At 53.1% G+C, this 12,775-nt stretch overlaps 1 protein-coding gene across 1 annotated transcript; it reads right to left on the minus strand.

Annotated features, from left to right (window-relative positions):
• Positions 1–12,155: 12,155 nt before the first annotated feature.
• Positions 12,156–12,572, minus strand: NANOS2 (nanos C2HC-type zinc finger 2). Its single transcript, XM_045845261.1, has one exon. The coding sequence runs from the start codon at positions 12,570–12,572 to the stop codon at positions 12,156–12,158; it is 417 nt and encodes a 138-aa protein (XP_045701217.1).
• Between the last annotated feature and the right edge of the window lie 203 nt (positions 12,573–12,775).

A 12,775-nucleotide genomic window follows, 5' to 3' on the forward strand; every position in this document is an offset into this window, starting at 1 on the left:
GAGCTGGGCTAAGAAATTTGTAGTTTACTATCCTGCAAGAATCCTCAAGGTCATTCAACAAAAGGTGCTTCATGTATTCAACAAACACTTATTGAGCGCCAACACAGTTCCAGGTGCAGTGAGTACAAAAGACACAAACCTAGCCTTCATGGAGCTCACTTTTTAATACTTGGGAGGATCAGACAATTAACAAAATAATTAAGGCACATAAGTGAGAAGGTGGTAACTGTGATAAAAAAAATGGAAGGAAAGGGGGTTGGGGACTATGGTGTGTGTGTGCGTAATTTTAAAATCAGGTGGCTCTGGCCCTGGCTGGTGTGACTCAGTGAACTGAGGTGGCCTGTGAACCAAAGGGTTGCCAGGTTCGATTCCCAGTCAGGGCTCATGCCTGCCTGGGTTGCAGGCCAGGTCCCCAGTACGGGGCGCATGAGAGGCAACCACACATTGATGTTTCTCTCCCTTTCTCCCTCCCTCCCCCTGTCTAAAAATAAATAAAATAAATCTTAAAAAAATAATATAAGGTGGCCATGGGAGGCCTTGCAAGAAGGTGACATTGAGTAGAGAGGTGAAGCCGGTGAGGAAGCAAGTGCAACCAGGGGCAGGACTTTGCCTGTTGTTTTCCAGGAACATGGAGGAGGCCAGTGGGGATGGGGGGAGTCAGGGGCAGGCAGGATGTGGAGCCAGATGGTGTAGGGGCTCCGGGTCACTGTGAGGACTTCAGCCTTTACCTGACACAAGAGCCACGGGAGGACCCTGCACTGGGGAAGGACTCTATTTGATTCTGGTTTTAATAAGATTCCTCTGGGGCCCTGACTTTAGGGAACCAGGCTGGAAGCGGGGTGTCCAGTGAGAAGACCACTACAGTGGTTCAGGTGATGCTGGCTCCAACCAGGGAGGTAGCCAGGAGGTGGGATTGGGTACAGGAAGTGAGAGAAGGACAGAAGTCAAGGGTGACTCCAGTGTCTTTGGCCTGAGTAATAGGAAGGATGGAGCTGCCAGAAGCAAAGATGTGGAAGGCTGACAGAGGACCAGGAGTTCAAGTTGGCCTAAACTTGGGATGCTCATTAGTCACCCAAGTTCAAAGGGCAGGTAGGCAGTTGGGTATTTGGGTCTGGACTTCAGGGGAGAGGTTCAGTTTTGAGATAGAAATTTAGGAATTGTCAGTGCATAAATGACACGTAAGTCTCTAAGGCTGGAAGAGGGTAACGAGGGAGCAAGTGTATATAGAAAATTACTCTGGCCCTGGCTGGTGTGGCTCAGTGGATTGAGCATGGGCCTGTGAACCAAAAGGTTGCAGGTTCAATTCCCAGTCAGGGCACACACCTGGGTTGCAGGCTAGGTGCCCAGTAGGAGGTGTGTGAGAGGCAACCACACACTTTCTACCTTCCTTCCCCTCTAAAGATAAATAAATAAAATCTTATTTACCTTCTTCCTTCTACCTTCCTTCTACCTCTAAAGATAAATAAATAAAATCTTAAAGAAAAAAGAAGTCCACGCCCTGAGACAGGGGCACTCCACTTAGAAGACTAGGGCCAGCAGAGGAGGGTGGGGAGGAGTCACTGCAGAGCCAGCACTGTCTGATGCAGTGGAGGCCAAGCAGTGGTGCCGATGGAGGAGGAGGGAGGGGTCAGTGATGCTGACACTGCCTAGAGGCCAAGTCTGATGCAGACTGAGAACTGCCCCCTGGAACCAGCAAGAGAGAAGCCACCAGTAATCTTGAAAAGAGCCATTTTGGTGGTGTGGTGGGGGCAGTAGCTTGACTGGGTGGGTTCAAGAAAGAGTTAGAGGGAGCCAGTGTAGGGGATGCTTTGTAGAACAGAAACAGGATGGTATCTGAGGAGGAGGATGGGATTTTGATGTTACCCGAGCACGTCTGCCTGGGGCCAGCCGGTGGTGTGTGGGTCCTTGACTTCATGTAGGAAAGATTTCACAACACGAGTCCAGGTGGTCTGGAGATGTTTATCAAAGCTGGGGACAGTGAAACACAGGGAGGTCTTAGGGTAGAAGCAGCAGCAGGAGAGAGAAAGAGAAAAAGGGGGCCTTGGAGACAGGATCAGGGGTTTGGCCCGGGATGAGCTACCACTGCCCACTATTTCCCTGGTTGCAAATCTCCTGGGGACCCTTGGAGCTTAGGAGAATGAAAGCAGGGATATAAGGCGTGGGCGTGCTCTAGAGAGAGTGCACGGTGGGTCCTTTGTCTTGAGGCTTTCTTTCTTTGGCTACGGTAATCCTAGGGGAGGCCTCAGGGGAGGGTCTTAACAGAATACTCCATTAGCTTTCCAGGTGTGCCCTTCCATATGTTGATTCATCAAAATGTGTGTATAGAGGAGTCGCGTTATTTTCTGGTTAGTTTTATTTTTATTTTTTAAAGATTTTATTTATTTATTTTTAGAGAGAGGGTAAGTGAGGGAGAGAAGGAAACATCAATGTGTGGTTGCCTCTCAAGCGCCCGCTACTGGGGACCTGGCCTGAAACCCAGGCATGTGCCCTGACTGGGAGTTGAACCTACAACCCTTTGGTTCACAGGCCCATGCTCAATCCACTGAGCTACATCAGCCAGGGCAATTTTTAAAGAACATTACTGAAGAGGGACCAGAACCGGGTCGGTCTGTCCCATTAAGTCTGGAATATGCAAACCATTTGCTCCTAAGTGTCCCTGTTTAGGGAAGATTCACCTTGTGATTCATTAGCCGGCTGTAAATTGCTCACATTGTTTAGTCTTGTTTAATTATTTTGTCTCAATTTCCCGTATTCCACTCGTCAAGGAACTTCACCAGCTGCTTATTGTCCTTCCTGCCACATCCATGTGGCTCATTTCAGATGGCAGATGGAACAGTATGTTGTGTGCCAATGACAATGATCTCGAAGAGGGGAGATTGGTGCTGCAGAGGAGAAAGGGGAGAATTTCTGGAGTCACATCCTTGAGCAGGCATGGAGGGAGGGGTCCAGGGCCCAAGTGGAGAGCAGTCAGAGGGTCGAGGGCTGTTCAGCCACAGTGAGCCGGAGGAGGGGGCATACGGTCCTGGAGGCAGGCAGGCGGTGAGACTGGGTGTCAGGAACACACGAATTTTCCCCTTCGGTTCCTCATGTCCTCTCAGTAGAGTAGGAAGCAGGGTTGGGGTGAGGAGGCGGTGCTGAGGTTGTAGAGAGGAGAAAGCGTGAAATCATGAGTGAGGGGCCAAGGAAAGGTAGACACATAGAACCAATCACTTGAGGTTGTTGGATATGAAATTGAGACGAGATGAGTCGCTGTGGCTGCGTGTTGTTGTCTGGCCATATTGTTTTCAGTGGGTGCAGGTGCAGACTGGGTGGCAATGACTTTCACCAGGGCTGGATTTATAGAAGGTCCCACAATGTGCCCCATGAGGTGACAGGGTCCAACAGTCAGGGGCAGCCCCTGCAGGGCCTTATCGGCAAAGTTAAGGAGCTCGAATGCTATCCTTCAGGCAGTGGATTCTGAGCCAGCAAGCAAGCATCTGATGTGTGTTTTAGAAAGGTCCCCTGGCCTTTGTGTGGAGGGTGGCTGGGAGGGAGCAAGACTGTTGGCCAGAGTTAAGTAGGGAGTCTAGAGTAGGGGCAGAGAAGGGGTGGGAGTGGGGGGATACTGGACCAGGGCAGGGATGGTAGGAAAGGTAGAAATTGCCTGACCAGGTGGTTCAGTTGGTTGGAGCATTGTCCCATACACCAAAAGGTTGGAGGTTCAATCCCCAGTCAGGGTGCATATGGGAGGCAAGCAATCAATGTTTTTCTTTCTCTCTCTCTCTCTCAAATTAATAAAATATATCCTCGAGTGAGAATTAAAAACAAACAAAGGAATGGAGAAAGTAGCTGGAAGGCATTTGAAAGGCAGACTGTAAAGCGTGCAGAGACTTTCAGGCTGGTGGGCGGGAAGGGAGATGAGGAGGTGGCACCCAGTTCTCTGGCCCAGGTCCCAGTTGGGGGATAGGGTCATTTAGGATATGGTGAGTGTGAGGTGCTCAATGGGTGACATGTGTTGAATTGTGTCCCCCCAAAAAGAGATTTGAGGTCCTACCCCTCAGGACTGCAGAATGTGACCTTATTTGGAGTAAGAGATGTCATTAGTACAGTTGATGTCATCTTACAGTAAGGTGGGCCTTTCACCCAACATGACTGGTGTCCTCATAAGAAGAGAGCTCTGGCTGGTGTAGCTCAGTGGATTGAGCACAGGCCTGCAAATCAACAAAGAGTTGCTGGTTCGATTCCCAGCCTGGGCATATGCCTGAGTTGTGGGCCAGGTCCCCAGGAGGGGGCCACATGAGAGGCAACCACACATTGATGTTTTTCCCTCTCTCTCCTTCCCTACCCCTCTCTCTAAGAGTAAATAAATAAAATCTTAAAAAAAAAAAAAGAAAAAAAGGGCCCTGGCTGGCGTAGCTCAGTAGATTGAGCATGGGCTGCGAACCAAAGCATCACAGGTTCGATTCCCAGTCAGGGCACATGCCTGGGTTGCAGGCCAGGTCTCCAGTGGGGGCCACATGAGAGGCAACCACACATTGATGTTTCTCTCTCTTTCTCCTTCCCTTCCCGTGTCTAAAAAAAAAAAAAGGCACACAGAGGAAGGCAGAGATTGGAGTGTTGCAGCCACTAGCCCAAGGCTGGGATGCCAGACGCTGGGAGAGGCAAGGAAGGGTCTTCCCCAGGAGATGGGGAAGGAGTGTGGCCCTCCCTGCCAATGGCAGGATTTCAGATTTCTAGCCTCCAGAACTGTGAGAGGATGCATTTTGTTGTTGCAAGCCACCCAGTTTGCGGCATTGCTATGGCAGCCCTCGGAAATGTTCGGAAATGAACTCACTGGGCATCCAGGATGCTGTTGGTGCCATGGGAGTCTGGGCTGAGGTACCATTCAGGTCTAAGTCAGGTGTGGAGCTAGGAGAAGGTGGAGCTGTGGTGTCACGGGCAGAGGGTAGGCTCTGGCATTGGGTAGGTGTGGGAGTGCTGAGGCAGGATGCAGGAGGTCAAGGGTAAGGTCCCTGGCAGAGAGGTGAGTTAGGGAGGGCATCCTAAGGCACGTTTCCCAAACTGTGGGTCCTGACCCATTGTGGGTCCACAAAAATATTCAGTGGGTTGCAGCCAGCATTTAAAAATAAAATGAGATGAAGTTAAAAAAATGAAGTAAAATAACAAAACAGAACAGGAGCCCTGGCCGGGTGGCTCAGTTGGTTGGAGCATCATCCCGCACACCAAAAGGTTACAAGTTCAATTCCCCATCAGGGCACACGCCTGGGCTGCAGGTTTGTTCGCTGGTCAGGGCCCATACAGGAAGCAACCACTCAATGTTTCTCTCTCATGTCAATGTTTCTCTCTCTCTTCCTCTCTCTCTGAAATCAATAAACGTATCCTGAAGTGAGGATTAAAAAAAAAAAGGAAATGATCAGAATACATTATAAGTAATAAGGGGAGTAACACTTTGAGGAACTTCTGTTTCAGTTGTTTATTCTCAGAAGTTTTTTAAAGACATCATAGGATAGTGGAGATCAGTCCCCACTGGAGCCAGGCTGTCTGGTTTCAGATTTTCCCACGTGACCTGGGACAGGCAACTTAGCCTCCCTGAGCCTTGGCGCTCCTCTCTGGGACATGGGGATTCATTAACCCTCATATCTGCCTCATTGAGCATTGTGAGTATTAACTGGGTCAATACTCATAAAGTATTTGAATAGTTCCTGGCATGTGATAATTGCTTGGTTATTTTTAAAAAGATTTTATTTATTCATTTTTAGAGAGAGGGGAAGCAAAGGAGAGAGGGAGAGAAACATCAATGTGTGGTTGCCTCTCACATGCCCCCTACTGGGGCCCTTGCCTGCAACCCAGACATGTGCCCTGACTGGGAATCGAACTGGAAACCCTTTGGTTTGCAGCCCACACTCAGTCCACGGAGCCACACCAGCCAGGGCTGCTTGGTTACTGTGACTAAGATTATTCTTTCTGAACTTTGGTTTCTGAGGCGTGTGTGTGTGTGTGTGTGCACACATGGTGTGTCAGATCATGATGGGAAATTTCTCACTGCGGGGTGCAACAGAGAGTGAAGGGAACTGGACCTGGGAGGGGAGACCTCCGCTCTGTCCTTTGAAGCTTCCCAAGCACTGAATCAGGCGCACCCAGATTATCCAGGATAATCTCCCTTACTTAATGTCAGCTAAGTACAGTGTATTAACTTTCTTTTTAAATCCTCACCTGAGGAAATGTTTATTGATTTTAGAGAGAGAGGAAAGGAGAGAGACAGAGAGGAAGAGAGAAATATCCATTGGTTGACTCCCGTATGCCCCGCAACAGGGCACCTGGCCCGCAACCTAGGTGTGAGCCCTGACTGGGAATTGAATCCACAACTTTTTGGTGCACGGGACAACGCTCCAACCATCTGAGTCACTCGGCCAGGGCAACCGAGTATTTATTGACTTTCATTGCATCTGCCAAATACCTGCATGGCAACACTGGGGTCAGTGTTTGAGTAGCTGGGGACTGTAGCCTTGCCATGTTGACACATCAGATGGACCATGGCAACCGCAGACGCGATCAGGGATTAAACCGTGGAGCGTGTGTGATGACGGTTAGGTGTTAAGGTGGAGAGAAAGGTGGAGTAGGTAAGAGGGGTCAGGACTGTGAGAATGGGAAGGGCTGGGAGAGAAGGCGACATTTGACTGAGGAAGAACCACAGGAGGCGAGGGAGCAAGCCTTGTAGGAATCTGGGGCGAGAGTGATTGATCCCAGTAGGGGGCAGGGTGCGTGCAAAGGTCCTGAGGCAGGTGTATCTTGAAGCATTCTGGGGACAGGGAGAAGAGAGTTGGAGGAGAGGTCAGGGAGAGGCTGTGGTGAGGACATTGGCCTTTACTCTGAGCGAGGCAGGGACCACAGGAGGGCTGTGTGCGGAGGAGGGGCACGAGCTGACCCGTGTTTTAATGGGACCACTTTGGTCAGGGTTGGAATGGATACTTTATGGGGTGTCCAACCCACGGCCCCATGGGCTGCATTGTGCCCAGAATGGTTATGAATGCGGCCCAACACAAAATCGTAAATTTACTTAAAACCTTTTTTTTGCTCATCAGTTTTTGTTAGTGTTTGTGTATTTAATGTGTGGCCCGAGGCAGCTCTTCTTCTTCCAGTGTGGCCCAGGGGCGCCAAAAGTTTGGACACCCCTACAAGAGGTCAAGAGCAGAAACAGGGAGCCCAGTGAGGGGGTGACTGCGTAGTCCTGGTGAGAGCGGGTGGTGGGGAACGCCCGGAGTGGGGCGGTCAGGGTCTGGGTGTATTCAGAGGGTGGAGCTGGCAGGATTTCCTGATGAGTGTGTGATTTCCCTTTTGGACACGATGAGACATCCCAGCAGGTATTTCTTAGGCAGTTGTATGTGATGAGAGTGGAGTCTGGGAGAAAGGTTTGCATTTGGCAGAATGCCTGCAAGAGAAGGGAGGCAGGGAAGGAGGGAGGGAGGAAGGAGAAGAAAGAAAGGGAGGAGGGAGAGAAAGAAGGAAGGAGACAAAAGGGACAGATTGAAAGACACATAAAGAGAGAAACAACCCCAGCTGGTGTGGCTCAGTGGATTGAGCACCAGCCTGTGAACCAAAGGGTCACTAGTTCGATTCCCAGTCAGGGTATGTGCCTGGGTTGTGGGCCAGATCCCCAGTAGGGACCATGCAAGAGGCAACCACACACTGATGTTTCTCTCTCTCTCCTTCCTTTCTCTCTCTCTCTAAAAATAAATAAATAAATAAATAAATAAATAAGTGCTTTTTAAAAAAAGAGAGAAACAGAAAGCTGAACCTAAAAGTGATCTCTCAACATGCTCAATACAGATTAAAAACAGAGACTTCAGTCGATGGAGCTACCTTTTCCCTTCAATTGTATAAAATTCTCCGGAATGGCCCAGGTTCTGCTCAACATTGGAAATTGGCTTTAACCTATAGTCGCAACACACCAGGACCCTTGAACCGGGGCAGGTGCACAAATTCAGTTTCTGAGACCCACGAGACGGCAGGCACTGAGAACACAGCGAGAGGTGCAGTTCAAGGATTCAGGGAGCAGTGCTTGCTCTGTGGGGTTCTAGGGCCATCTTTAATGGATCTAGTTTTTCTTCCCCGGTTCTAAGAGGGTGCAGAACTGCCCCTCCCCTTCCTGCTCCCCAAGTGGCGCTGCAGGGAGGTGGGAGGGGGGTCAGTCTGAAGCACTTGCTTTCTCTGCGTATCGACCAGCCTCTGTCCCCCTCTGTTCTGTTCTAGAACGCACAGAGTGGGCTCATGGGGCTCCTGATCAGACGTCTGTGGTTTCCCTCCAGGCCTGCTCGGCCGCTAGTAGGCCTGCCTGGAGCCCAGGGGGCTGCCTGCGGCTCTCCCTCTTCCAGCTCCCTCGTCTCTGGTTCCTGGGAGGGACCCACAGGGGGTGGGGGAGGTGCTGGAGTTCGAGTAGCCCTCCCACAACCTGTCTCAACAGCTCACACCCGCACAGCCGCATGGACAAACCTCTTCCCTGGGCTGCCTGCTTCGGCCTTCTCATTCCGCTGCAGATCTGACTCCAGCCCAGATGGCCCCTCAGCCCAGACTCCGCTGGCGCCAGCAACCTCCCGGATGCCCAGCGCATTCATTCCGAGGGCTGCCCGTAACAACAGCACAAACTGGTTGGCTTAGAACAACGGAAACGTTGCCCCTGGCCGAGTGGGTCAGTTGGTTGGAGCGTCGTCCCCTTACACCAAAAGGTTGCGGGTTTGATCCCCAGTCAGGGCCTGTAAGAAGGCAACCAATTGATCCTTCTTTCTTTCTCTCTCCACCTCTCTCTAAAATCAATAAACATGAGGTGAGGATCCTTAAAGGAAAAAAAAAAATCCAACTGCATTCTCTCACACATTCTCTTCCGGAGGCAGAAATCCGGGTGTAGATCCGGGTGTAGGCGGTGCTGTACTCCCTCGGAAGTCTCTCAGAGAGGACCCTTCCTGCCTCTTCCAGCTTCCGCCACCCCGGGCCTACCATGGCTTGTGGCCACATCACTCCAATCTCAGCCTTAACTAATGATTTATAACTAATGCCATCTCCACATGAGGCCATGCTCTGAAAGCTCTGAGGGAGAGGACCTCGACATATCTTTGCAAGGAGGACAGCATTCAACCTATAACACCCAGAAAGCACCTCACACTCACCATGTCCTAACTGACCCCATGTCCCCAACTGGGACCTTGGCCACACACCTGGTTGTCGCCTAGGCGCCTCCCCCTTCCCCTGGGTGTCCAGGGGAGCTGTGGCTCCGTGAGAGTCTGGGCTGAGTGGGGGGCTAGGTGGAGTCAAGAGAAGGTTGCAGGGACAGAGCAGGTGGCAGAGGTGTATGGAGCAGGGAAGGTGCGAGGTCAGGGTCAGGGTGCATGATGGCCTCAGCCCCTGTAGCATCCTCAGCTCCTGCCTGCCACTCTGCCGCTTAACTACCTGTTAAACAAATGGTTTAATTCATTTAAAAAGAAAAACAAACCCCAAACCCTGTAACTACGAATTGTTTGTTTCTAGCCCTCTCCTCCGAACCCCGGACCTGGGTGTCCAGCAGCCTCCCGGTCCTCACCTCGTGTCCCCAGGCGCTTCCTGGCACCTCCTACTCTCGCTTCTCCAGGTCTCAAGCGCACCCCTCCGCCCGTCCTCACTCCTGCAAGCAGAGAGGAGGCTGGTTGCTGTCCCTAACTGCCGCCCACACTTTGGTCCCTTTATTAAACTAGCGAGCTCCCCTCTGTCACCCCGTTTGAGAGGCTGTCATCTTCCTGCCTGATGCAGGGCCCAACCGCCCACTTCCTCCAGGGCACCCCCCCCCGCCCCCATGCGGGGCTCCCCACCACCACTGCGCACCCTTTTTTTCTATTGTTTGACTTAACTTGGGGGTCTCTGTCATGGGCAGAGGTGCGTCTTCGGAGAAGGACCTGTGAGCAGAGTCCTAACTGGGTTTTTGGTTCACAGTTTAGTGTAATTGCGAGGGGGGAGTCCCGGGTGGGTTTCCGAGGCTGAGAGTAGGCAGTAAGCGTCCCAAGCTCACCACTGGTCTGCACCATTCTCGCTGGCCACCCCACTGGCTTCTGTGATCTTACCTCTCGCTCAGCTGCCCTCTTGTTCTGCAAACTCAGCAGCTTCAGTTCCGCCTCAGGGCCTTTGCACGTGCTGTCCTCTCTGCCTGGAATGCCCTTCCCCCACGTACTCTCTGCTTCCCTCATTCCATTGGGACCCTGCTCAAATGTCACCTCCACAGAGAGCCCTCCCCTGACCACCGTGTATGTGACAGCCTCCCCTCCACTCTCCACCCCTGTACCTGCCTTCTTTTCCTTCCTAACACTTAGTGCCCCCTCCCAACATAAGGTAGTTATTATTATTGTTATTATTTTTTTTAGAGGGAGAGGGGAAGAGAGAGAAACATCAATTGGTTGCCTCCCCTATGCATCCCCACTGGAGACCACACCCACACTCCAGGTGTGTGTGTGCCCCATACCTCCACCAGGAATCGAACCCACAACCTCCTCCTCCGCTTGTGGTTTCCTTGGTTTGTGGGATGCCACCCAACCAAGGAAACCACACTGACCAGGGTTGCTAGGTACTCACTGATTGTTAGCACCCCCCCTTCCCCACTAGAAGGTCCGGGTGTTGCCCATTTTGCTCACTGCCAGGCTGGTGCCGGTCACGAAGCAGGTGCTCAGTAAATATTTGTGGAACAGTGGACTGAAGGAAGCCCTGGTGTTATATGCTACATTTTGTCCACATATGCGTTTCCTTTGGGTGGAGTTCATGCTTTTTATCACCTCCCCAACAGGGTTTTAAGAACGACTGAAGTTGGTCCCGGACCACCTGGGGCCTAGCAGGGTGGGAGACCGACCCCCTGGAAGGAGCCAGAAGAACAGGGGGGAGCCCTCTGGGCCGCAGATGGACGCTGAGACTGGAGGACCACTCCACGGGGGACCTGTGTCGGGGGTTGTATGGCGGGGGTGGGGGGGGCACATCCTGAGAGGAACCCAGGGTCCCTCCTCCTCCGCCTCCCACCTCCCACGTGTTGGAGTAAATGAGAGTCCTCCCCCCCACACACACACACCCCGCCGCCCTGCCCCCAGCAAGGGCTGGGTTGAGGGCGGCTGGGAATGGGGAGAAGACACAAACAGACATAGCGATTTCAAAGAGAACCAGAAAAGTTCTTTATTTACCAGAGAGACGTGGGACCCAGCCCTGAGTCAAAAACAACCGAAAATATGACTGGGGCTCTTTTTTGCCCCTTAAAAAAAAATTAAAGCTAGGCAGCTGCCGTTCCCATCCGGGCACCGAAACCCCTTTCCGGTCGGGGTTTTGTTGACTTCACTGTTGGAGGATGAAAAACACAGAAACGGGAGCAAAAGACAACCTTTCGGCAAACTCTCGTGCTTGGGTGGGGCGGGTGGGAGGTGGCGGAGAGCGGCCCTCTTGCTACGCGAGAGGACCCACCGGTGATCTGCGCCTGGGGGGCCGGAGCGCGGTAGAACGAACGAACGAACGAACGAACAGGGAACACAACCTGGGGAGCTGGAGGGTGTCCGCTGGCCTGCAGGCTCTCCACCCTGCGGAGACAGGGCGCCCTGCAGGGGGTTCGCTCCCTCCCCCAGCTCCTGCCGGAAGGGAAGGAACCACCCGAGTGGCTCATGGCTCACGGTGAAACCGTGGCCCGCAGGTTGCTGAAGAAGGTGGGCAAGGCTGGTCTTATGTCAGTCCCATCTCGAAGTTTTGCGCTGGAGGGCCAAGCCAGCTTGCTCACTCTTGGCCCGTTCCCGGGCTGTCCTGGGAGAGCACGGCAGACTCCTGTGGGCCCCAGGCTCCAAGAATTCCTCAAGGAAGGAGCCCAGGGGCAGTGAAGTCCAAGGGCTGGTGTCCCCAGCAAGCCCCAGGAAGGACCAAAGATCCATGAACTGTGGTTCAGGAGCCACAGGGCTGGGTGGCCCGAGGGGCAGGGTTCCTGCACCACCAAGAATCCACAGATGCTTGCAGAGCGCGGAAGGCTGAGAGGTCCCAGGGGCTGGGCTGGCCTGGCTCCCCCACAGCCACCACTATTTCAGGGTCCATCAGAGCTGGAGTTCTGGGGACCAGAAGTTCCAAAGAGCCAGGTGAGCTGGGGGAGGGCCTGGGAACTTAGGGATTGAACCAGGAGGGTTAGGGTGCAGGGAGGCACCTCAGCGCTTGACCTTGCGGCCAGCCGAGTTCCGCCCACTGCGGCGGTAGAGAGACTGGTGGCCACCATTGAGTGGGCAGTACTTGAGCGTGTGGGCCTGGCCCCCGGTGGCCCCGCACAGGGGACACACGTAGTGCCGCAGGATGGGGCACACCACCACGCCCTCCGGGGTCTTCAGCTGGTGAGAGGAGTAGACATGGCGGGACTCTCCATTGTGCTTGCAGAAGTTGCACAAGGGGCCCGGGCCCCCGCTGGCTCCCAACTCTCCCAGCCCAGGGTCCTGCCCCAGCTGGGGCTCGGGTCTCGACTCCCCGATACCTTGGGTCTCTGGCCTTTGCCCCCGACTCTGGATCAGTGCCAACACCACCTGGCTCAGGTTGAAGTAGTCCTTCCACATGTCGAAGGGTGGCAGCTGCATGGCACCCAGGTGGGGATGGTGCTGGGCTGCAGAGAGGCCGGGGCTGGGGGCCAGTGGCAGGAGCAGCTGGTGGTTTTCTGGAGCAGAAACTGCACCCCTTTTATACTCCCCAAAAGACCCTTCTAAGCAAAGGTGGAGCTTAGGATTTAAAGGGCCCACTCCCCGCCCATGAGTCCCATCCGACTTCCGTCGCTCACCAAGAT

The sequence above is a fragment of the Phyllostomus hastatus genome, unplaced genomic scaffold (assembly GCF_019186645.2).
Source record: "Phyllostomus hastatus isolate PE091 unplaced genomic scaffold, TTU_PhHast_1.1 phas_contig_468, whole genome shotgun sequence".
Taxonomy (NCBI): domain Eukaryota; kingdom Metazoa; phylum Chordata; class Mammalia; order Chiroptera; family Phyllostomidae; genus Phyllostomus; species Phyllostomus hastatus.